The 25,000-nt window shown below is 42.5% G+C and overlaps 4 protein-coding genes across 4 annotated transcripts in view; 2 read left to right on the top strand and 2 right to left on the bottom strand.

The window, feature by feature from the left end:
* Window positions 1–271: 271 nt before the first annotated feature.
* On the top strand, window positions 272–936 carry LOC115260708 (aladin; the record flags this gene model as incomplete). Its single annotated transcript, XM_062845645.1, is given in 1 exon segment — window positions 272–936. A coding segment is annotated over 1 exon segment (600 nt), but the record flags the coding sequence as incomplete, so codon positions are not given.
* On the bottom strand, window positions 898–13,063 carry LOC109427762 (maestro heat-like repeat-containing protein family member 1). Its single transcript, XM_062845638.1, has 9 exons — window positions 12,684–13,063; window positions 12,124–12,301; window positions 9,495–10,772; window positions 7,068–9,006; window positions 6,884–7,008; window positions 5,095–6,286; window positions 4,245–4,379; window positions 1,353–1,455; window positions 898–1,270 (listed from the first exon to the last, which is right to left on the bottom strand). The coding sequence occupies exons 1-9, from the start codon at window positions 12,745–12,747 to the stop codon at window positions 1,131–1,133; spliced, it is 5,154 nt and encodes a 1,717-aa protein (XP_062701622.1). The 5' UTR covers window positions 12,748–13,063; the 3' UTR covers window positions 898–1,130.
* Window positions 13,064–16,912: 3,849 nt separating this feature from the next.
* Window positions 16,913–20,182, top strand: LOC115260719 (uncharacterized). The gene is made up of 3 exons (XM_029861947.2): window positions 16,913–17,506; window positions 17,592–17,789; window positions 19,831–20,182. Exons 1-3 carry the CDS (start codon window positions 17,001–17,003, stop codon window positions 20,036–20,038), a joined length of 912 nt encoding a protein of 303 aa, XP_029717807.2. The 5' UTR covers window positions 16,913–17,000; the 3' UTR covers window positions 20,039–20,182.
* The window catches only part of LOC115254054 (anaphase-promoting complex subunit 1), a 33,211-nt gene continuing 28,338 nt past the window's right edge, over window positions 20,128–25,000 (bottom strand). Inside the window, exons 6-8 of the mRNA XM_062845646.1 lie at window positions 21,721–25,000; window positions 20,722–21,070; window positions 20,128–20,655 (exon numbers count right to left, since the gene is read on the bottom strand). Coding sequence (XP_062701630.1) covers window positions 20,191–20,655; window positions 20,722–21,070; window positions 21,721–25,000 — 4,094 coding nt within the window. The 3' untranslated portion in view covers window positions 20,128–20,190. The remainder of the gene's footprint in view (window positions 20,656–20,721; window positions 21,071–21,720) is intronic.

The following is a 25,000-nucleotide window of genomic DNA, read 5'->3' as shown; positions in this document are numbered from 1 at the left end:
ATTTTATGCAATTCGTCATTGACATATGCATAAAACCTCCGCATATCGTTTAGATCCATGCTATTATGCGCTTCATTTAGTATACTCTCTTATTTCTGCCTTCTATTGCTGTTGTTGATTCGTACCGTGTTTGACCCCTGAGGGCTGGTTTATGGTTCAATCCTGATGAGATTTTGTCGAACTTCTAAACAGATTCTTGATACATTTTTATTGTACATAGTGAATTAAATATAAATATATAGAACTTACTTACCGTGTTTCGATTCCTCAGGTGCCACTCCGCCGTGTAGGCCCACCGTGTGCCTTACTGTCTTGGTCTCCGACGGGATCTCGATTGTGTTCCACGACAGTTTCCAATGTGTTTCGGGTGTGGCAAACTGACAAATGGACTCCGGACCGCTGGACCGTCAACCACGGAACAATTCAATCAGTGGTGTGGTCCAAAAGCGGATCCCATCTGTTGTTCGTGACGACGGAGGACTGCTTCCTGTACAATTTGGGATTCGTCGAGGACGAAGTGTTCACCTCAACATTCACGCCCAAATCGGCTTTGCCCATTGCTGACCTCTCGAAGATACCCATTGGCCAAACCGAGGTCGGAGGGCATCCACAAGCACTGGCCTGGTGCCCGCAGAATCAGTATCTCGCCATCACTTTCAAGGAGACACCGTCGATCGCCATTTTCAACACGGTGGTCAATCGCAGCCAGTTGAGCATTACTCCATCGTGCTTCATTACCGGAATTGGAATCGAAAACGCATCATGCATAAGCTTTCAGGAGAACCTCGGACGCCGATCTAGCGATAAGATGAAAACCGTACTAACTATCGGCTGGTCCAGTGGCAGGATACAATACTTTCCATTTGTTTAGTGACTTTCTTTCTGATTAACTCTTCGTTTGTTTTGTTCAATAAATGGTTCATTATCCGTATAAAATATTGACCAGTACATGTCTAGAACAGTATCACGAGCTCTCCGAATAAGCTGACTTGTTTTCTTAAGCATAGCGATTTGATTAAGCACTTTTCTACCTTATGGGTTGGTGATTTGAATAAATACAACAATAAAAATACAAAGCTGGTCCATAGCCTAACTAATCAGACGACGTTTCAAACGTCGACATTTTTTTCTTAACATTCGCCATAGATGTAACCCAGCCCTTCGGCGGCTTTCGTCTTGACCCCGGCATCTTCGTCTTTTAGTAGGAGGGAAATTTTGTGCCCCACGGAGTCCATCGGATATGCCGACTTGTGTTGGGTGTGCAGTAAACCTGGAAATAATAGCAGATAGGGTAATTTTTTATCATCTTTCAACGAGATTCTTTGCCAATTGTCAATTACTAATTGCCTTACCTATCAATATTGTAGCATTGCCCCGTATTTCCGGCCACTGACTTCGCAAGAACGGAAGACAGGCATCAATAAAATCGTTCACAGAATCTGGTAGCTCTTCGCCCTGTAAATTGAAGATATGTACACTTATTTTGAATGATTAAGTAAAATAGGGGATCTAAACGATACACGCTAAAACCACTCAGCACCTAAACTGTCCCACTCGCATAACAGTCCCATATGAATAGGAAACTCAGCAAAGATGGGACTGTTATGCGAGTGGGGCAGTAAATTGTGTAAGACCTACTCTTTTTCATTTACCAAAGTCACTAGTAAACCTAGCTAGATTGCCGTACAGTTTTTTTTTGTTTGCGAATTTCACGATTTTGCGGACGCAAGAGCTGATCTGATGAATGTCAGTGCCGGATTTAGGCTTTGGGGGGCCCGGGGCAAACTTTTTCGAGTAGGCCCCCAAAAGCAAGATTTTAAAGATGTAAACCTTATATTAATTCTTTTGTCAATGTTGTGTAATTCTTTATTTTTTTAAATTTTCACTGTTTTTTTGTGATAGCAATATTTTACGAGTACTTCAAGACTTAGACTGAAAAAAGTGAGGTCTTTAGGGGGCAACTGTAGCAATTAATTCTCGAAAACGACTGCTCCAAGATGTTTTAGGAAGCTAGGTTTCCAAAATTGATCCGAATTTCCTAAATATCTCTTTTAATAATTATCATATCTTTCCCATAAAAACATATGTCCTCAACAAACAGAGCCAGATGGGTATTAATAGGTTTAGGTGTTAAACGTTTTTAACTTTTCTACAGAACTCAATAAAAACTTTCAAAAGGTTTTAGAGAAACTCGTGTACACCAAAATATACAAGAAACTTCTTTTTGTCCAAATGATGAATATTGTATACCTCTCTGGAGAAACAATTGAATCGTTTAGTTGTTCTATTTTTATTAAATTTCAATTGTTTTGCATCAATAAATTGACAAGACAGTTTTATGGTTTTAGAATGGCAGCTCATATTGAAGAAAGTATCCCACAAAAATTGTAAATCCATTCTAAAAATAGTTCCAGTGCACCGAAAATCATGAAATTTAGGATTTCGATTTATTTTCAAGTCAAATTTCAGATTATGAAATAATCTCGAAACTTTTGGTAACCCAATTACAACTACACTAGGACAACTGTATTTTATATAAATTCGTTGAACAAAATATATATGGTGCTTCGGGATTCTTGGGGGTTCTCTCAATCGGGGGGCCCGGGGCACTTGCCCCCATTGCCCCCCCTTGAATCCGGGCCTGAATGTGTAAGTGTTCCACATTTTTGGTGTAGTCTGGAAATTATGCACTTTAGCGCTGAGCGGTTTTAGCGTGTATGCAAAAGTTATGCAAATATACAGAAGTTTTATCATTCGTTTTTTACAACACAAACAGTCCTTCATTCCTTGGAGTAGGATGAAAATGGGTTCGTATATGCTTAGTAAGGGAACAGATAGGAAAACGATGCGCCCGCCTCTGATTTTGAAAGCAACGAAGATTTAAAGTGATCTTTTAAAGCGTGGTCGATGGAAATTCCGACAGTGTTACGATCGTTTGTCTGTGTTTTCAATATAGAAAATGGACAACTATGCTGCACACGGCAGTACACACGATCGGAGAAGACATAGGGTTGCAAGCAGCATCAGTTTTGGTCAGTCGGGTGTGTTGGTCAGAGTGCGTTATTCAGCCTGTTGCGATCTAACTGAGCATAAAATTATTTTTTACTACTAGATCCTGTGGAATCCTGGATTTCGGACGACCCACAATCCGTATATTCACCCGTACCTCACTTTCAAACTGATTGCTCTTCTTCGCATACTTTTACTTCTTACTTTTCAAAAAATGTTTAACTAGCTGTAGCTTTTCAAAAAGTGCATCAAATATTCTCAAATTTTCACTGTTGTGTATCAGTGAAATTTTGAAAAGATCGGGCTATTCTCCATGAAGTTATAAAAATTCTTAAAAAAGGTATAATTATCAGATAGCCAACTTTAAGCTGTTATATCTCCGGATTAAATGAACCGAATGCAATTTTGATCATTTATGACTTATAGAATGCGTTACGGTGTAAGATCTACCACACCAAATGTAGATCTTGCTATACATATTTTCCTGTCTAAAATAATCAGGCAGTTATGTACATTCTAAGATCTAAGTTTGTTGTACTTTTTTCTGTAAGTGTTATATTTAAAATTTTACTGCTAATTCACATTTCATTTCAGGAGGATTCAGGTAAATTTCATTTATGAATAAATGCTTACCAAATATAACCATATAACATTTTAGTTTTCAGATAACAAAAAGATAAGAATGTTGTATCATATAATAAACGAGCTCACATATAAACAACATATAATATATTGGGAAAGGGAGGGACCATCAGGGCACCCGATTGAAACGAATTGGACAGGAGCCAGGGACTGCCTCCTCCTTGTTGTTAACAATTCGTGGACTGAGGGCGGGCTCTTCGACCCCATCTATTGGGAATGAATATTCCCCGATTATTCAATCGAGGGCTTGATTTTGCAGCTGTTCGGGAGAACTTTCTTTTGGAAGGAGATTCTTTTTCCCTGACGCGGGTTTCGCGCAAGTGTCTCTGCTTGCGGGTCCGCACAACCCTTTTTGGCCCTTCATACAGGAGAATGATTGATCACTAACAACAGCACAATCTTGATCAAATCGCTTTTTAGATTATTCCAGTGCTATAGGCAGCTGCCTTGCTACAATAGATGGTAGAACCAAATCATCAAATCATCATCAGGATCATATATAATGAGCTATGAAAAACCTTTGACTTATCTTAGCCATTTAAGTATCAAGGTGGAAGGTACTAAAACAGAACTACAAACGAGTTATTACTTACAATATGTTTTACGAAGTCTCTTATGAAATTCCCGTATTGCAACTGCCCATGTTCCAACAGGTGGTTTTGTGCCAACTGGTTCATCTTGGTTGTCTCCAGTAGCGCACACACATTTTTCAGGGTTATTTTACAAGCCTGAAAATAAATGTATTGTATGGGTCTGGTACGTTTGGCATAAGGCCGTTTGGCATAAGGACATTTGGCATAAGGACGTTTGGCATAAAGGACATTTGGCATAAAGGACGTTTGGCATAAAGGACGTTTGGCATAAGGGACGTTTGGCATAAAGGACGTTTGGCATAAAGAATATGTGAAATATATTTTCCCTCTGGAGAAAAATTAAAGAACAGCCTTCAAGGGAAAGAAGGCAAACTTGTTGTTGGTGCATTATATTGGATCTCATATTTTCGAAATAACCTTTTGCTTCCATGAATTTGTTTTTTTTTTCGGAAGGGGAATGTTCCTTCTTTTGTATATAGGCTGTTCTTCATCGATACAAGCAATTTAGATTCCGGTAATGGTTCTTTCTAGCAAATCATCCTTGTCTGCATATTATATCCATAAAAGTTATGGCATTATAATGTATTATCCTTTTTTGTATACTTATCCTTCTTTTACGTTAAGTATGTATGTCACTTTTTACTGAAATCATTTTATGCCAAACGTACTTTATGCCAAATGTCCATTATGCCAAACGTCCTTTATGCCAAATGTCCTTTATGCCAAGTGTCCTTTATGCCAAACGTCCTTATGCCAAATGGCATTATGCCAAACGGCCTTATGCCAAACGTACCAGACCCGTATTGTATTGCTACAATTCAAAATTATCTCTAAGCGTAAATAAACTCACCCTTGCGATAAGGTTGTTCTCTTCGCTCAAATGCAACAGCAATGAACACAAATTACCCTTTAGTTGTTCCCTCAAAGATTCCGAAACTAGCGTTTCATCGGAATCGGCAGATCCATTGATCTGCTGTTGCTGAGCTAGGGTGGCTTTCTGATGACAAAGATCCCCGAACAACAGTATGGCCGATTCCCGCAACTCCGTTGAAGCATTCTCGAAAAACGGTTTTATCCGGATGGCCAGCGAAACCTGGAACATCTGGAACTTGTCCTGTGGAAGCTTCTGGAGAATTTTCGAAAGCCCCCGCATGCTCTCCAGCGGGATGTTGATGAAGCAGTGTTTGTTGTAGTCATCGATTCCCTTGAGCAACGCCGTCAGGCACATTTCGGAGTACTTGTCGATATCGTGCTCGGTGAGATTGCACAAATAGGCCATGCCTCTAATGCTAAGTCCTCGTACCAGTGGATTCGGATCGTTGAGTGACGAATTCAGATGCAGCATGATGACCGATGATATCTCGCCACAGGGTTTCAATGGGACGAGATGCGAATAGAATCCGGTGGATGCAATCCTTTGGGTATCGTAAGGACTGCTGACATACTTACTCAATGTGGTAACAATTTGCTTCATTGTGGTTGAATTTATACCGACCTCACTAGCTGTTGCAACGCTTAAAGGCGTTAGAATTTCTATGAAGCTATTCAGATCTGTGCAAGAAGCCAAGTCCGGGCATATGCAAAGTACGTTTGAAATCTGCTGCATATCCAAAGTGTCCAGGAAGGTTTTGAAAGTGTCCAAAGCGATCTGGCACGGATTCATTCTCGCATCCTTGATGATAGACTTTCCGCGTTTGACACTTTTCGGAATGGTAACATTGGTACCCTCCTGGGGAATCACATGATTACACGGTGGAAGCAGATTAATGTAAGTGGCCAACGTCGAGAGAAGCATACAAAAGATTTCCGTGAATCTTGCTTTTAGTTCCGATTTTATGTCCTGACATTTAAAAATTTCGTAGAAGACACAAACAATAGAAAATGGCATGAGCGTGACGGCTTTCTGTGCATCATCACGTGGTTTGTCCTGGTGTTGTTGCTCGTAGAGGCAAGATGTGGTCACAGCTCCAATGAAGTTGTCCAGTATTATGCCGGTCAGCTCTGCATCTAACGTTATTATGCGCCAGTAGTCTATTACATTTCTGAAATTATGGTTGCGTTAATGTATAGTTTTTATATTGCATATAATTCATAAGATACTAACTCTTACCGAGCTTTCTCGTAACAAAGCGTAAATCAATAGATTGTTAATAACTTTGCCAAGTTGACGAAGGTATTATCATTGGTATTAGTAATTATTTAATCGGCATACTCAAATGGAGGAGAACGTGCATCTAGAACCGACCTACTGATACCCCCTGTTCAAATGATCCCGCAATCTACGACTAGGATTTCTAGACAAGCCATTGATTTAAGCTCAGTTACAAACACTTCTACTTTTTTCATAGTTCCGGATATATATAGTAGAATAAACATAGATATGCGGACATCACTGAGTGAAATGTTTCAAGCGTGTGAATAGTATTCTTCAAGAGTGCGACTGTTGAATATGACGTCATGCGTTCCACTGTTGTTGCTGGAATCCTGACGTCATGCTCGTTTGGGTACACATTTCGACTGTTCCTTTGGATAAAACGGATTCATTATCGCGGATCTATGTTTACTTTACAATCTGTAGCTCCGAAGCCTAAGGACTCAAAATATGTGTAAAATAAATAAAGCAAAAAATAACTACTTACTCCTCTAAGGGCAAGCTCTGCCCTAGAATTTCATTGCACACTAGCTTTGGGTGATGCTTGGTGAGCGCCAGCATAGATTTCAGAACACCTGAGCGCGCCCTTGGAACTTCGCAAATTTTCACCGCCTGTAAAAAGAAACAAACCATCAATAAAGCTCTCATTATCATGATCTTCGATTACTCACATAAAGACACTCCTTCACCAGCTCCGGAATTGCGTGGAACATCTCAGCTCCCTTGACCTGCATGAAAAATTTCAAAACCACCGAAGCCCCGATGGCTGAGCTTTGTTCCGGATCGTTCAAGCTGTACAGCAAACACTTACTGAACTGCACGTACTGATAGCTCGACAGACGTTGTGCGATGATGTTCGCCAACCGTTCAGCAATACGATAAATATCTTTGGCATCGTCCGTCACAATTTCGTCCCTAATCTGATCGAGCTCTTTCACCCAATCTACGCGATTATCCGCGATTGTCAACGTTTCATAGATGCAAGCTATCTCCAGGATCTTCTTCAGCACCTCGATGGCCGTCTGTCGAACCGTGGCATTCGAATCGATACAACGGGGGATAATTTTCCCCAGAAGGCTTCCAGTTTGGTTGAACTTTGACGGTGCTTCGTAGCCAATCTTCATTGCTCGCATGTAGATTTCCAGTGTGTTGTTGTACACGTGGCCAGCACAGATGCGAACCTCGTTATTTCGGTCTTTGAGCCAAATTTCAAGGATAGAGTTTATGTCGTCCAAACAGGCTGGCGAGCCATTTTGCTGTTCCAAAATGGATTTGATGAACTGATTTAGTTCCGGTAAGGACAGGTTCAGATACTTTGCCAGATAGCTGTTTCGATTGTCCTCTTCGATGGAATCGAATTTGCTTTTCAGATTTTGAGCCGTTGTGAAGAAATAGAAACAGGCAGTGTTCAACAGTCCATTGACATCTACGTTTTCGTCTTCCCCATTGAGCTTGATAAGGGCAGTCGACAATTTGAGAATCAGTGGGAATAAAGGCAGATATTCGTTCTGCGAGTCACACGTTATGTTCATGCATATTTTGAGAAGATCATTCTTATTCTTGAAATTGTTCATGTGGTCCTCTGGCAAAGCGTTTGGATTAAGTAGCAGAATGTCGGCAAGGCTCAACAATGAGCTGAGGATCAACTTTCTGATAAAAAGTTCCTTATTGTCGAATTGCGCCGTCAAGTAGTTTATCACGGTTTCATCGAATAGACGAACCACTTTCTCTTGTGGAGCCTTCGTCACCACAAAATTCAACGTCTGAAGTACCAAAACCTTTGTTTTGAAGGTTTCATGTTCCTTGCTGGTGTCTTTGATAAAATTAAAATTTGAGAAAAAGCTTCCGGATTTCTTCATTGTCCCGTCATCGATTACCAATGCAAGAAGTTTTTTCATCACTTTTTCGCTGTGTTCAACCGATACGAATCCCAAGGCTTGTGCATGGTCCTTAACAAGCTGTTCGTAGTCCTCATTTGGTGCATTCTTCTCCAGCTTTTCCGACTTGGCCAACCCAATAATCAAATCGATCTTGTTTGTTATCAGGTGTTCATCCACCGAATGACAAAGGCACATTCCCAAAACTTTGATCAGCATTCGTTTCTCCTGATCTAAAACGGGAACTTTAAACTCGATCTGAGGTTGACTAGAACTACTTGATATCGGTTGATATAGAGGCAGCTGTTGGAATATTTCCGCAATGATTCCCTCGACAAACTTAAACTCATCCACATCCTTGATAGTTGCTTGCAGGAAATCGAACAGCACCAAGTCGTATCGCTTCTGGTCCATGCCAGTTCCATTACCCAGCTCCGCGAGCACATTGCCAATGCGTTCGTTCCACAGAGGTGCCAGATGCTTGTACAGGTTGGTGCAATAGCTTTTCAAGAACGACAAAACATTCTGCACCCTGCTGGTTTCAGTGAAGTTGCCCAGCAGTGCCAGGGACCGGACGAATATTGAAATTGCGTTCGGCGGTCTGATGTCTTCGCTGGGTTCGTTCTCATCGAACGGATTGCGCCGTTCCGGGACGCGGTTAATGTCCGGATTTTTCGTAAGCAGATTTGCTAAACATTTGGCAATCGTGCTGCAAATGTCGGTGAATTCCAGTCTGCAGAAATAAGAAATAATTCGTGATTAATCTACTATTCGTATGGTCGAAGCTTTGATTTCAGTGTGCTATTTTTGGCACTAAAGGTAAGATGTAATGTTACATGCAGAGGAGCTAAAGAAGTACTGTTAAAGTTTAGATTTAGGTAAGTTCTATAACATTCGCCTACCATTTTTTCCCAGAAAGATACATTCATCAGCATTTTTTTTTTTGGGAAGACACTCTTTTTTTACATGACTGAAAGTTTCCAATAGAACGGTTTTGTAGGGAATGTTATAGAATCAGATAAACATCTATTAACTATCAGGGCGTGTAAGTTAATAAGGTGGCCAGGAGACAAGTTAGCCTATGTTGTAGATATAGTAGCGAAGTATGCAGTGATAATGGGTATCCTTATCCTTGCACCTTTGAATGAGCTTAAACAAAAACAACTCAGCTTTTCTAGTGTAAGTTCAAATTAACCAAACCATATTTTCTTGTAACCTCACCTTAAATAACTTTGCAGAAGTTCCATTTTCAATATGTCGTCCATTGTGCCAACGGTAGACGACAGTATTACCATCGTGTTGTTGCACGCTTTCACAAATTCCTGATACTCGTCATTGCTACCGTGTTCGGTGTTGAACTTGTTCAGCTTACAGCTGCCCCTAATCAAAAACGTCACGAATTCCTTCTCGTGTACGAAGCTTCGTTGCATGAATGCAACGATCGTCTTCAGCAGCACCATTTTCAATTTGATTGATCGCTCCGCCGTCAGCATCGTCTTCAGGATGGTCGTTATCTCGTGCTGCTTCTCGTTGATGACCCGTTCGGATGTGTTGGTTAGATGAGTCAGCACGAGCAAGGACTTGATCCTCTCGCGTTCATTGTTGCTGCGTAGGTGAATGATCAGGATATCGATTATTTTATCACCATAATCGTTGGCCATCAGATCGAAACACCTGAGAACTTCGTAGTGACCTTTGACGGTTTGCGGTTTTTCGTAGTCCGGGTTGACGCATACAAGGTCGAAAAGAGATGCTATTATGTTGTCTGATAAGCCGGAAAGTAGCGTCGAATTCAAAGCCAAGACAGTTTTTATGATCGATGCTAGGTATTGTGTGACGACACTTCGATCTACACTACGTCGATATAGCGATAGTGTACTAGGAATCACCTTCAACAAACCATCATTAATTTTCTCTACCGTCAGCAAAGGATACATGAATGACAAAGCGTTCAGGACTTCGTATGATAGTTTAGCCTCTCTCGAGGAAAGCCACTGGCTTTGAAACAGATCGTACGCTATTCCCACTTCATCAGCAATGTCATAAGTAATTCCGGTTTTCATTGGAGTTTCTTCATTTGGATGGAGACGCTGGTGTTCCTTGTACTCACAGAATGCTTCGCAGAAACGCCCGATGGCAAAAGCGTACGACTGACGCACGTAATCCTGCTTGATAGATGAAAGAGTGGGAAGAATGAATCCCAAAATGGGTTTAATCAGCGGAATCGACTCCATGATATTGGCCGTGGCCAGCGATCCCATTGAGTACAGTATCATGAAATGTGCCACTTGGTGTTGATCCACATGCTTTGACAATGCATCCATAACTTCCTTACAGTAGCGTCGGCCAACCGAGACCAAAATCTCGCGACATGGGGTTTGAACGTCAGCCTGCTGGTCCGGTGATCGCGTTATCTCGTTCACACTGTATTCGACGCACTTGGATGCTGTTTCATGGGTGATCTGGTCCATCAGATTGATTACAACGTGTTCTATCACTCTGTAAAGGGTATGGAAAATAATGCATTACATGTACAGCAGATCTCAATGCTTTGTTGTCACGACCCACAGCTCATTTTGGCACACTCTCAAACTAATTTTATATCATTTTACATCATATTATATGTGAGTACAGTGGACGTTCAATAACTGCAACATGTTTATGTTTCACTTAGTGAACGAAAATCCGATAATTACAACGCCTGGCTGTGTCAACAGACCATCAACTGACGATAAATGAACGTGAACTTCATCCTACTGTTTATTTAGGCTAATATGGCGCACCTTTTTGATATCACCACGAGAGGCTCGTGGCAGCGCAGCCTCAACAAGGAAACAAAGGAAGTCAACAGACAGTTGACTTGGCCACAGGCCAAGGCGATGATGGCTGGCAATCGTCCAGGATGGAGATTCTTCAATTCGGTCCTCTGTAACACCATGTGAGCACAACTTAAAGTAAGTTATTAGTGCATAACAAAGGGATGCAAAATTGTGAATTGAGAACCTGTAATGAGTGTCCACCATAGCTCTGATCCTACTCCATGCTTCTATGGGTTAGTCAATGACAAAGACCGACAACCAGAGTTGTGTGCTGATCTGGTAGTGTCCTTCTGACTTCAGCTAGATTCAGAGGACAGGGTCTATTATGGCTTCTAGCGGCAATAGACGCGGGGCACCATCGATAGCAGATAGCGACAGAAATTCAGGAGCGAATGTATAGATGTGCTGGCCACACTCTACGTAGGGACGGGAACGAAATCTGCTAACAAGCGTTACACTGAAATCCAGTCAGACATCGTAGCCGAAGCAGACACAGCCTCATGGCGGCTTGAAATAAAGGAAGGCAACAGAAACTTGACCTGGCAACGAGTCAAGGCGATGGCGGGCAATCGCCCGGCATAAAGATTATTCGTATCGGCACTCTTCACCACCATGGGTGTCCTGGACAGAAAGTTAGAAGTAGGTAAGTAACTGGAGACCTCACATTCTTAATGGAATCCTTAAAAAATTGGTTAGATTATTTTTTTTATTAAAATAAATTAAATTGAATGAAAATGTATGGCTATAACCATTTTTTAGATTAACTCAAAATTACCAATGAAAAATCCTTAATTGACTTCCGGATACCCTCATAATTTCAACTTTTTTCGTGTAGAAGACATGCTGGCTTGTATTCAATCCTGGTTGAACACCACTGCTCTGGAATTGCTCTACAGTATTATTGTTCATGATTATTTCATAAGCATCGTGTGAAATGATCTGATTAGAAACCATTCCATTTAACACTTTATTCCGTGTGGATCGTGACAAGAAGCAGATGGGCAAAAAATAAAAGTGAATCACGCACATACCTTAATATGATCGAAGATTGCGCGTCTCCCAGCTTCGGGTGCTTCTTGCGGTACTCGCAGAACACTTCTACGATTTCGTCATGTCGGCGTTTTGCAATCCTTATCAACGATGCTTCGGTGGTGCTGCGTAGCTGCTCATCTTTCTCTCCAAGGGTGTCCAGCAGACTGTTAACGATTGCTGCGGAAATCAACATTATTCGTACTACATATAGCGAATACACCTGTTCCGAAGCGCAAATTCAAAGCTAATGCAATTTCCTGCCTAGGAGTATGATGTTGAAACAGGTAATTTGATATCCTACTTTACACACTACTAGCAAAAATAAAATCAATACATTTCAAAAGCACTTCGATCGCGGAACGGTTCCAAAGACAATCCTGACGCAATCAAATCCAAGAATGAACTGAGAAAAAGTTACTTTTTCAAATCGCTCAGACTACACATAATCTCATGACTCAAAAAAAAATATTTCACTGATAAGAAAAAAAATGGGAGACATTTTTTTTGCTTTGCTGCTTCTTTCCTACAAAAATGTCATTGTATATTTTTATATGCTTACCAACGAAATGTAGGTCCTGCTTGATAGGGACTGCTGCTTTCTTGTCCTCACTGGATGCATCCATAATTAGATTGTCTTCTCCAAACTCCAATAGCCCTGATAATAAATCGCTGATTTTGTAGGTTTTCACCAGCGCTATTCACTTTATCACCAAATCAGCAAGCGATTTGTAAAACTTTTGCTACTAGATTGAAATCACTTCGACAGATAACTCGATATTGTACAAAACTTCTTCCAAACGATGGCAAGAATCGCGATTTTTCATCGATAGTATTTATTTACGATGCAAATTTTGTTTTCTTCGCTTTCGATCGACGGCTGTCTGTCGCGTAGACGATGGAACCAAATTACTCATCCACACAATCACAACACTAAAGAAAAGTGTCACTTGTGTGAAAGAGATGGGACGTCATAAAAACAAAACAAAAGACGTTGATTCGAAATGCGAGTGAAGAGCTCGTACCGTGCATTTACCGTTCTTGTCAAGAACCAGCTGTTGATAACACATGTAACGCCAACAAGCTCTCGCTCCTGCTCTGCCTCCCCACACACCACCGCAAAGAAGCCCCACTATCTATCAGCTATCTCATCTACTCTACAGGTCTCAGGTATTAAGTAGCCGTGAAAACAAACCGAACGTAATGTAACGGTAAATCGTGTAAACAGTGTTCACTTCGCGAAGACGGATTATTTTTGTGAATGAAACTTCGGTTGAATGAACGTGTCGGTTGTGTAACGGTTGTGAAGCACGCTAAAAAATGCACTGCAGGTGACGCAGGGTTTCTTTTGAAAAGCCGATTTTAATAAATATAATTCGGCGTTCGATTTGAATACGTCGAATCTACATATATTCCAATTCCATCATCACAGGAATCACAGCCAACATATACGATCTATTCAAATCGAACGCCAAAATTTTTCATATTGACGAAGTTGAATTGGTTTTTTAAGCGATGTTGAAATAATTCCATATTCTGAATCTGCACGCCAAACTGAGCCGAAATCCAAATTTTCATGAATTTTGGAGCCCGGGAACCTATTTAAAAATCAATTTGAAGTTTGTATGGGAGCGATTTGTCGAATCACCCCTCGTCGGATTTTGTACTAGGCTGAGCTGTCAAGCAGTTGCCCAGCTGTCAAAAGGAGATTTGAATATATCTTTTTGAAATTGGTATCAAAACAAAGTTCTAAAAATCTGGAAAAAAATCATAGAGGCATAGAAAAAGGTGCTCTTTCGTTTAAAAATATTCTACCGGTCGCTTCAGTATGGCCTCCAGCGTTGAAGAGAGGCAGTCCAAGTTCCAATGCGAATGTCGAGCCATAAAGAAGAAAGAAGAAGAAGTTATTGAAAAAATACATTTCTTCATATATTTTTTGGAAATTTTGCAGAAATTTAAGGAGATTGTCCCCAAAACTCGCCAATATCTTGAATTTCATCAATCTGACGCAAAACCTGCATTCAGGTGATCAAATGGTATTATATTCAGCTTTTAGTTTATGGAAAAAGATTTAAAATTTGTTGAACAAAACGCAAGATAGTTGAATTTTATTAAATTCCATATTTTAAAAGTTGTAAAACTCGATATTAAGCTAAAACTCAAAAACTGTTCTACTTTAATTTTTTTGAAGCACGGTTTCGAAATCAGCACTAAGTTATGCTTCAAAAATTTTGGTCGTTGACAGAAGTTCACGACTTTCGTTTTATTTTGTAAACTAGTGTTATTAGCGGAAGACAAAATTAATAAAGAGAAATCGATCATTAAAGATACGCCCGTCGTCGAAACTAAACGCGAGATATGTTTCGAAACTGACAGTGACGCCACACGTCTGAGCAGTGGACGTCCTGACGCCCTAAGCTAGTTAACATCTCGTAATGGTCTTCCAGGGTCGGCTTACACCTGCTCAGAGGAGACACGAGGTAGACGTAAAATGGACACTACCACCGGGTTCGGGAAGTTGAGGTGCTATAGTTACATGATCTTCCCACCGTTGTCGTCAGCTGGCCCGACGACCTAAACTGCGGCGGGGATCCTTGTGGGCGTTCTTGTTTGGCTGGTCGTGGGCTTCCCGTCGAGTCACCGGATTGAACGGCGGTGGGGATCTTTGTGTATGTATTCTTAACCGATCATGGGCTTCTCGCCGTTGTCAACGGATGGATCGACGAACGAAATTGTGACGAGGATTCGTGTGGGTGTTCTTGTCTTGTCGTGACGGTGCTCCACGTGGGTTTTTTACTAACCGTGGGCTTCCCGTCCATTCGCCGGATGGCTGGACGGACGGAACGCCGGTGGGGATCTTCGTGGAAGTTCTTGGCTGACCGTGGGCTTCCCACCGTTGTTCTTAGCTGGCCGTGGGGTTCCCAAACTGTGGCGGGGATCCGTGTGGGCGTTCGTGGTTGGCTGTGGCCTCCCGTCTATTTCGCCGGGTGGCCCGATGAACGAAACTGCATCGGGGCTCCACGTGGGTTACTGGGTTGACGCCATGATGACTTGGCGGAATCCTCGAGGGGTTCCATCAATATTCCCGGAAATTTTGTTGGCGGAGCCGACGGGTTGACTTGGCCTACTCTAGAGTTTTACGTGGGCCGAAGAACTCCCTCTAGGTGTCCGTACATCTCACTTTTTTTTAACTATTTTCCTCGCGTTCTCTCTCTCTCTCTCTCTCTCTCTCTCTCTCTCTCTCTCTCTCTCTCTTCTAGGGTCCCTACTATGGCTAATCGCTTGACGCCCGCCGCTGCGCCGCCGTCGAACTGCTGATCGGGCGCGGTCCCACCTCCTCGGGACTGATGAGAAGTTCTATCTTCACGAGAGGCCGAATGCCCTCCACTGCGAGACGTCTCGCCTCTTGGTCGATCTTGTCTCCTTGGGGTCAAACGTCGGCGGTTAGCGCTGCTGTTGCCACTTGCCGCGTTCCAAGGACAGCGCATGGAATTACGGGACGCCCATCGTCCGACTCGATGAACGCTCCCCCTCTTGACGTGTAGCAGCAGCCGCGGCGGATGATGACGGGGATCTCCAGCCAAACACAGACCAGAATGGCTGCAAGCCTGAACGTGAATCCTCTCTCTCGGCTGGTCGCGATGTCCGTTGTCGATGCGGATTCAGCCGTGGTTATGAATGGTTCCACAAAACAAAAGGCCCCTTTGGGGCCTTTCGTGTGTTCCTGCCTGATCCGATCTGACGGACGACCGACCTCCCTGCCGGCTGAGCCACCTCCTGTTCCGAATGCGTTGCCGTGTGCTACCAGTTGTGCGACGTGGATGCAGTCGGAAGATTTAATCAGCGGGTACCGGAATATGTTGGCGCCGTCCTTCCAGCAGCTAAGAGTCGCTGATTGGCCGTCGAAACCCTTGCCTTATGTGTGGAATCCTGGACGCAAAGATGGTCGCCGCCGCCGTGTTTCTGGTTGGCGTCTTGCCCGGTCCGCAGGTCTGGAGATTTGGCCTGATTCCGTTCTCACTACACTTATTTTCTTTCGCAAACTAGTGGCACCACGCGCGGTTGCTGTTGTCGTCGGTGCGGGTTTTCGTTCTGCCGCTGTTGTGTCAGCGGAAATGAAAACGTCACTCTTCGTTGGTGATAGCAGTGCAGCCAGCGAGGTGATGAAATTTTTTATTTGTAATTCCTTTCAAGTGAGGAACAGGGCTGAGCGGTATTTTAGTTCTCTTTTGATTGCACACTGATTAAATTATGACCATAAATACACCTTAGTAAATGTTTCTCATCAAAGCGAATCTTAGTACGCAACAATTTCGCGTGGTTGATTCGGGCAAAAATGTAGTTAATTATTACACGGTTGAGATAGAAAAGTAAAAGGTTCCCTACTTACTCTGCCTCTGGGTACTGCATGCATTGCATAGTCTCACAATGCATCTCTCTCCTCTACTCTCCACCATCGAGGTAATTTATTGACGTTCCTTAACTCATATTTTGTTTCCACATTCTTTGATAAAATTCGTTAACAAGGAATTAAAAATCTTCAAATATGTAAATATCTTGTTCGGCGTTATGGCACTATAACATATAATCATTATTTTTATTCTCTATTTAGGTACTTTTTTGCAATCCGCATTTTTTTTGCAGCTCGTTATACCCGGGCTTCCCCTATTGCGAATATTATTCCGGTAAACTATCCCTTTGTTAGCCACACATGCTGGTAAATCGTCATTCATAAAGCGGAATAGATAATGAACAAGCTTGATGGACATCACTCAACAAGCTACTTAATTGATAACAGTATATACTCGTCCGTTGTCTTAGCGACAGTCGCTAGTCCCGTTCTCTGCTTCCCAATCCGCTCTTTGGATAGTTCCCGAAGATGACCAACTGTGATAATGCGGAAGATATTTTACGGCCACTATCTCGGCAGGAGTTGGTCGATCTGCAGGAATTGTATTACAAAAGGGGGCCCATAGAATTGCCCTTTTATTTTATTATTAAAAATCAATTAAAATGGGACGATCAAATACAGCAATTGGGAGCGAAGGCGGAAGAGCGACCCTTGTCGGTGAGAGCATATCTGAAGTTCTATACCCCCCGGTGCGGAAACCCGAAAGAAACCGGAACGTTTGTAGCGATAACCGGTGACGAAGATCCAACAATTTACTTCCATACCCTGGAGGAAGAACCGGATAAATTGTTTAAATATTTGACCGAAACAAATTACATCAATTATCGATGTAATCAAGTTTTTGCCGCTTTAAGTGATCAACATTTAGAAATTCTGGACCGTATTTTGGACAAAGTTCATTGTACTGCTGAAGCGTTATCCGATTGTGCGTATTACATGATGTCGAATGAGGAAGCGTTGATGCAAAATTATGAGTAAGTACAGTCTTGTTATTTATATTCAGAGTGATAGATCGGTGTTATAGCTACATATTTATCAACCTTGTAAAAAAAAATTCAGGGTCCCAAAGGATGTAATTATGAAGGAACTAGAGCCATCTTTCTCCAACTTGATGAACGAGCGATGGCCTCATCGATATCCAAACTCGGAAAAGTACATCGAACTACTGATTAAGCTGAATGGGGGATTGGGGCTGTTCAACAGAGACAATGGCGAGATAGTAGGATGGGTGCTGAAGAACGAGTTTGCTGGCGTTGGGTAAGAAGTGTTGATTATTCTAGTATACCGCATTTAGTTCACCACTGGACTGCGAACTGCGACTTCATAAGTGCGAAAACGTAAATAAAAGTGCGCGATTGCAACAAATCAGGTTGATGTCTTTGGCGCACTATTTCTTCAATCTATGGTGAACAAGGGCTCTGAAGACACCGAGTTGATTTGATGCTATCGCGCACTTTTATTAGCGTTTTCGCACTCGTAAAAACTAGTGCGATAGTTCAGTGGTGAACTAAATGCGCTATATAAGAAAGCATTCATTAGAGATATACCTAGTATTTCTTGACCGCGATGTTAGACAACCTGTCTACCGAGAAGGTGCTCGGGGCTTATTTGATTCGTCACAGAATTAGAACCATTCCCTCTTTCCATTCTACGTCTTCTACGGACAAATTCCACCCTCTATAATGGCCGTTTCATTTACCCTGGCTTAAGCGTTAAACCAGATTTAACTATATGGGTAAGCCTGACTTACCGTTTTAGCCGAGGTGAAGAAATCGACCCTAATTACATTAAGCTAAAACATCGATTAAGAGTTGCTCGATTTTAACATTTTCTGCTGATTCCTTTGACTGCTGAGTTTATAAGAATTTGTAATGATCAACTCTTCGAAACCTGTTTATTCTTCAATGCCTTCGTTGGCACTTGACTTATCTCGTCTTTTCACTCAAGCGTTTTCATTCAGTTGAATTGCTTTATCTTCCTACCATTGTATGAGTAGAATAGGAGAACCTAAATAGAGTAAAAGAGGCGCTGAACCAATATAATACCAATACAAATGCAGCAACAGCAACGATATTGTCGATTTGGTTGTAAACCTGAGTTTTCGAGTCGCGAAAATTGATTTATCTTCTGAACCATGCGCCGTCACGCATAATACGCTACGTAGCTTTTCAGATGCGCACCCAGATTTTTCCATTTCTCATGTGACAGCGAGCCTCCCACCAAATCATTGTCTTCTAGCTCTTCAAACTCGCGGAAATCCTGTGGGTGCGAGCTAGGTGCATCGCTCCTGGCGAGCTCGTCTAATGCGTTGCGTGTGCCGTTGATACCTAAGGCGAAAAACAACTTCTTGGTAGCGAAGAACCTCAACAACTTTTTTCCGTATACAACTCAAGGGTCTGGTTGGTCTATACGATATGACTAGTGTTACGTTTGTGAATTGTTGTGAATATTTTGTCAGTTTATTTTGTATGTTATACCATGGTTTATGCATCTGTCCCTGAATTTTAATGCGCATTTGTAGCGCTCCAGTCATTTCGGGCAGCGATCCAGTACAAAACACGCAAGCCGTCCCCTAACACGGACATCAAACGACAGACGGTCTTGTGCTGTTGCACGAATCTAGATACCCCCGTAGAAACTTCTAGGCAGCATCCATTTAGATATTACTTAACGCTAAAATCGATAATTTTTGACCCCCCCTCTCCGTTACGTTTTTTTTTTTTGTATTTGCTGGGCTCTGCTAACAGTTGTCCTATTTGCGGTGCCCATCGGGGGAAATTATGCATTTGTAGTGTTCCACAAAAATTTCTCTGTTACACCAGGAACGCTCAGTTCAAATTAACGTTTGTTTAGAAAGTTTTTATCGTGAAATGATCTGCTCCAATCAGCGCATGAGATGAATCACATGAGAAAAATTAGACGCACAACCTAGATTCATAAAATGTACAGTACTCCTGGGAGTTCGCTTGCCATCTTGTACATGTGCTGCTCGATTGTTTAAAATAAGTTTTAAATTTAATAGTTATTGAAATGAAAAATAGTAAAACTATGTCAAAAATCTTGAATCTTTCAAAGGTGTCTTCACTAGACAGAAATAGATATTTTGGCATTTTTTCGAGCAGATATAGGTATCCAGACAGAAATGTTCTCGCATTGTTTGTAGGGAAGGAAACAGTGCTGACTAGGCAAATATCTATTTTTATGACGCTTTATTGTTCTGGCCACAAAAAGACATATTATCTCTATCTAGTGTAAAATATATATGACAATTGTACTGTATTCTCAATTTTTGTTACAGCCATCTTCAAATCATGCCTAACTACCGCCAAAAAGGCTACGGTATGATCTTGGCGAAAGCCATGACCAAAAGGATCGCCCAGGAGGATGGCGGAATAGTTAATGCATTCATCGTGGACAAGAATGTGAATTCAAGACTTCTATTCGATAAGCTTGGATACAAAATGGTAGCCGGTTCCAACTGGATACGAGCTAATTTTACGCAATAGCGAAAGTGTAACCACCACTCTAAAATGTGACTCGTCCTATGAAGCAAGGAACTTGTGATAAACCAGCTACTGAAATGTGTAAACTACGCTTCAGGATAAATCAATGTTATGAGCAAACCGTTACAAATAAACAAATTAAACTAACTTACAGTTTAGATTTTCTCCTGAACCGATTTCAACCTCAAAGCTTCGGCCATTTGGCAGATGGTTGAGCTGGAAAGTTCTGGATACTGTTCGTGCATACCACACACAAACTGGAGGTAATCAGTCTGGCTGATTCGTTCAAGCACGTCGCTGTTGAGAATCCTTACTGGTAAATCGTAGAAAGTTAATAACCGAGCTATCCGCATTCGTCCCTCGTTGCACAATTCAGACAATAGATCAGCCAGAGACCGTTCCGGATCCACACCGACCACGTAAGAGCGGATCAGGTGACCGCTATCCTTCAGCATATCCTCCATTCGCAGATTGAGTCGATCGACCAGCGATTGTAGCATGTCTTGAGAAACCAACATGTCGGATTCGGCGATGGATTTCCGTTTGGCAATTATCGCGGCAATGATGCGGAATTGCCAAAGCTCAGAAGCATTGCACGACGATTCGAAATTGATGATACACTGAAATTGGAAGAAAAGAATAGACGTTCATTGTTTCATTCTTGCACAACCTCACACCATACTAACATTCATCAAATCCATAAAAATGGTTAATCCGTGCATTTTATCATGTGTGAGGCAGTCATACGTTTGCAGCATCAGCATTTGGATAATACTCCGTTCCGTGGCGTGCATTGCCTCAATTTCGTCGATTCCGTTGTGTTTAGCCGTCAGCAAAAATTTGGTCGCTATGTTTGAGATTCTTTGATCCGTTGAGAAGGCGAGCAAACCGTTTTCGTTGATTTTCCACGAGTTGTATTTGCTCGTGGTCAGAGTTTGCGTCAGCATGGATTTCAGCCGATTAGGGTCTTCTAAATAGGAAAGGCAACCGGCACGCTGCTTCAAATCTACGCAGCCACTCGCCTTTAGTATGTTTCTGGAAAAGATGCAAATGACATTCTTAAGTTATTGATACTTGGGACGCGTGGGCTAGAAGATACGATTGATAAGCTTCCAACCTAAACAAAATATATTTAAAACATCTTCTCTTCGACTCTTTATATATGATCCTAATTAGGTTCTAGCGCAAAGCTAAAAAGCGCAGGTGTCGATTATCTTAAACTGTATTTCAGGCACCCTAGACTGAATTACTAATTAAACAAATGAAAGAAAAGAAAAGTTATTGCATATTATAGCCGAGCGTTAACTAATAGTCAGAATTTTAATTATGAATAATAATAAAAGTATCAATAACGCTTTTACTTTGCAGTTTTAGCTAAAACATAGAAGGTATTTGGGACACAAAAGTAACCATGCCCTAAGCCTTACTCACAAAAGATCTAGCTGCATAAACAACTTAGGGCCGATTTCTTCACCCTGGCTTAAGCGTTAAACCAGGTTTAACTATATGGGTAAGCCTGGCTTACCGGTTAAGCCGAGGTGAAGAAATCGGCCCTTATAGACCTAACTCTTTCGTGAATTCTTATACAACAAAAGGAATGTTTGAGGTTTTGAGAATTCCCCTTTAGAGACAGTCGCAAATCAAACAAAAACGTTAAATTATACAATTTATGACTAGATACTCACTCCAAATTGTGCCAATTCTCCTCGTCAAAGTACACATGCCAGTAGTTGGAATCCTTCACATACACCTTACTGAGAGTATGCAGCTCTGGAAGCATGCATGGCGCCAGCACTTTGACCGGTTCCGTCTTGCCCTTCTCCAGATAGTATATTTCGCACAGGCACAGTTTCCCAGTATCGATGTCCCGCGGAAGGAACAGTCGTGGCTCGATGGCTAGCACGTACAGATGACGGAATGCTTGCAGATGGTACCGATTGTCGTTGCTGTGGTTGGGAAACTTCGGAAAGATGGAACATATGATGGCCGCGATAGCTTCCGCGGAACGTGACAGTGTGTAGCGTCCAGCGCCGAGAAATAGAAATCCGAGAGCCATGTGAACAGCCATGTGAGATCCGTAGGTAACGTGACACTGGCCGAATCTCGAACGCAGCATCCTGACTGCCCGCAGCACTCTTAGGTCGCCGGTGCCAGCTTGCACCAGGGATAGCGAGAGCAGAATCATGATCGTGCAATTTTCTAATGTCTGCTTACCAGCAAAGTCTCCGAAAGGTCGTCCGCTCAGACCGAGGATGTACTTCAGCAGGAAGTTTAACGTCGTGAATGCTCGTTCATCGGCAGTTCCTGCATATTTAAGGCCAATGCAAATCGCTGCTCCACATACAATGCTGCAGTAAGCTTGACACTGTGCTTCGTGATCGACAGGCTGAGATTGGTGGTCCGTAGGAAGGCGATTCCTGATCAGTTCCGATAACGCACGTGGGATTTGACTGTAAACCCAGTCAGTGGAAGCGTCAATCTCGTGCCACATGATGATGTTTTTGGCCACAATTCTTAACAGCAACAAGTCCGGACGGATGAAATCAAGTAGGTAGGTTGTGTCCGGAGGTTTCATCCAATTTGCGATGGCTTCATTTCCGGTACGGAAGTACATCAAACCCAGAGCTAAAGTGGCTCCCGGGGCTGTTACGTCAATGTTTACGGTATCGCCTTCCTTGATTTGGAACGAGGGAAGCTTGTATTTTTCTTTTTGGGCACCCACCAGAGGACGTCGATTTCCTCCGACCATGTAGTAGTGCAACGTATCCGGAATGTCTAAGTCGCGCAGGGCCGTGGATTTCTCGCCTTGTTCCAAGGTCACCAACCCCAGTGCCAGACCAGCGGTGAGGGCGTAGGATTCACGCTCTACGTAGTTTTCCATCTCCGGTCCCGGAGGTCGTCCTATCTCTTGCAATAGCACTTCAGCAATGTGTCGTTTGGCCGTTCCCTGATACACAAGTCCGATGCCCATCAACGAGGCAACCTGAATGTTCTGAGAAATATCCAACTCAACTGCAGTAGGTGGCAGTAGGGCTTCCGTGTGAACGCTTAGTAATTTTGTGGCCTTCAGGTCCATCGTACCTCTATGGGCAGCTGAAATTCCGAGCAACAGGCCCAGGCTGATCATTTCGTCACATTTAACCAGATATTCATAGATGCTCATAAACGATAGCGACTTGAGATGGCCATTAAGCCCGAGCGCCATCAGGAAGCCAGCATGCTCCGTGGGGATATCTGCAACCCCTTTCGGCTTGTTGTACGTTATCCATGTGGAATCGATGTCCGGAGTGTCCGAGCATATCCGCAATCCAGCAGCAACTCCGTTGTGGAATGTAGGCCAAAGACTCATGTTCGGTGGAACCTCCAACTGTTGAATCTCTATGGTCGCCCCTCTGTGAATTTCTTTGCCGGTTAGGCACAATTTGGGAATCGGCAGAGTTTGGGTGGCGGTCGGTCGACTTGCCCTCAAGGTGAACATACCTCGGCCAACCGGAAGTGCCATCGTTCTGATGCACAATGCATACAGTTGTTTTTCCTGTTCCTCCATGAACTCATGATCCGAAACGTTGGTAGCTTGTTCGATATCGATGGTGACTGGCTGTGAACTGTTGAGAAAAGCCTTGACGTCGTTGATTCTCAGGTCATCGGGGAAACGCAATCGCAACAATTTGGTGTCTATATTTTCCATACCGTTTTCCTCCTGCTTGACTTCATTTTTCGGTATAACCTCCGGTTGAGGTTTCCGACGGAGCGAAAGAGAGTTTTCCTTCAAGCCACTTGTGTGTTTCTTGCTTCTGGTCGGTTGATTCTGTACATCGAACGTCGCGTGAGCGTAGAGTTCTGGTCTGAGCAGTAGTTCATAGACATCCGCTTCGTATATGTTGATCGGTTTGTTCCGGTAAGTTTCAAGAAACTGCGCAATCAGATAATGAATGCTAACGGGAAGCTTCTCTAAGATTACCCGATTGTAACCGCGCTTCAAGAGCAATTTGATGATCACGTTGGCCATAATCTGATCGATATCATCCGACAGCGACACGTCCAAGCCTACTGAGAGAGTTTCCAACTGGTTTGTGATCCACTTCGATAGGCCTTTAACTCGATACAAGTAGGCTATGATGAGTATTATGTCTCGACTGCGATTGTTGATTTTTTCTAAGCAAGGATAATGTCGCATTTCCGGTTTATTAGGATTTAGAAGAATGGTATGGATGTAGGAAAATATTTTTGGGATGTTTTCAAAATCGATATCATTTACGTTGATAAACTTCGTTCTATCTTCTTCTTTTATAAAACAGCAGGAGCGTAGATCAACCAGGTGCTGGAAATCTAAGAAATAGTGCAGTTGAAATTTCTCCAGTTTTGCATCAGACGATAGTTCGTATAGAAACTCTGATAGAAGTTTCAGTTCGTTTCGCATAAGGGGCTCTAGTTTGAGATCTTCGTACACCAAATGTAAAGTATACAAAATGCTAGGAATGTGACCAAATAAGGTTTTATTCGAACTATATGGAACTGGACCAGCTGTTTCCGCATCTTTTTCTGGAATTTTCATGTTTCCACTATGTGCCATTAAATACTCCCAATCATTGTCTGTTCCAAGACAGTTCTCACTTTTCCGCCGTTTTTTCGGTTCGTCTAGCGAGGACTTAGAGTTGGACTTGTTCAGTCGACTATCAGGAGGCGGGAAAGGCCTACCCATGAGTTGGAATATCATTCCAGAAAAAACTTCCCATTCTCGGTTCCCGTCGAAATCTTTCGAACCAGGTGCATTCTTCGTACCGTACCATCGGATCATGAGTTCCAAAGCCAGCGTCTTCGGAAGAGCTTCTCTCAATGCTAGCAAGCAGCGTGATACGAGTTGACACTCACTCATAATCGGTAGTGATATACGGAACATCTTATCATTGTTGAATGCCAGCGTCAATCGATTACCCGACCCATCCCGAATGCTCGAGCAATTGT

This window comes from Aedes albopictus, chromosome 1 (assembly GCF_035046485.1).
Source record: "Aedes albopictus strain Foshan chromosome 1, AalbF5, whole genome shotgun sequence".
Classification (NCBI taxonomy): Eukaryota; Metazoa; Arthropoda; class Insecta; order Diptera; family Culicidae; genus Aedes; species Aedes albopictus.
This window is presented reverse-complemented; position numbering and strand designations above follow the sequence as displayed.

Bases quoted from the DNA above. Each gene is read 5' to 3' on its own strand.
- LOC109427762 (XM_062845638.1), bottom strand. From the start codon at position 12,747: ATGGATGCATCCAGTGAGGACAAGAAAGCAGCAGTCCCTATCAAGCAG. The intron at 9,007-9,494 runs GTGAGGTTACAA...TTATTTCTGCAG, and splicing joins CTTCTGCAAAGTTATTTAAG to ACTGGAATTCACCGACATTT. The intron at 1,456-4,244 runs GTAAGTAATAAC...TTCAATTTACAG, and splicing joins GAGACTTCGTAAAACATATT to GGCGAAGAGCTACCAGATTC.
- LOC115260719 (XM_029861947.2), top strand. From the start codon at position 17,001: ATGACCAACTGTGATAATGCGGAAGATATTTTACGGCCACTATCTCGG. The intron at 17,507-17,591 runs GTAAGTACAGTC...AAAAAAATTCAG, and splicing joins GCGTTGATGCAAAATTATGA to GGTCCCAAAGGATGTAATTA. The intron at 17,790-19,830 runs GTAAGAAGTGTT...TTTTTGTTACAG, and splicing joins AACGAGTTTGCTGGCGTTGG to CCATCTTCAAATCATGCCTA.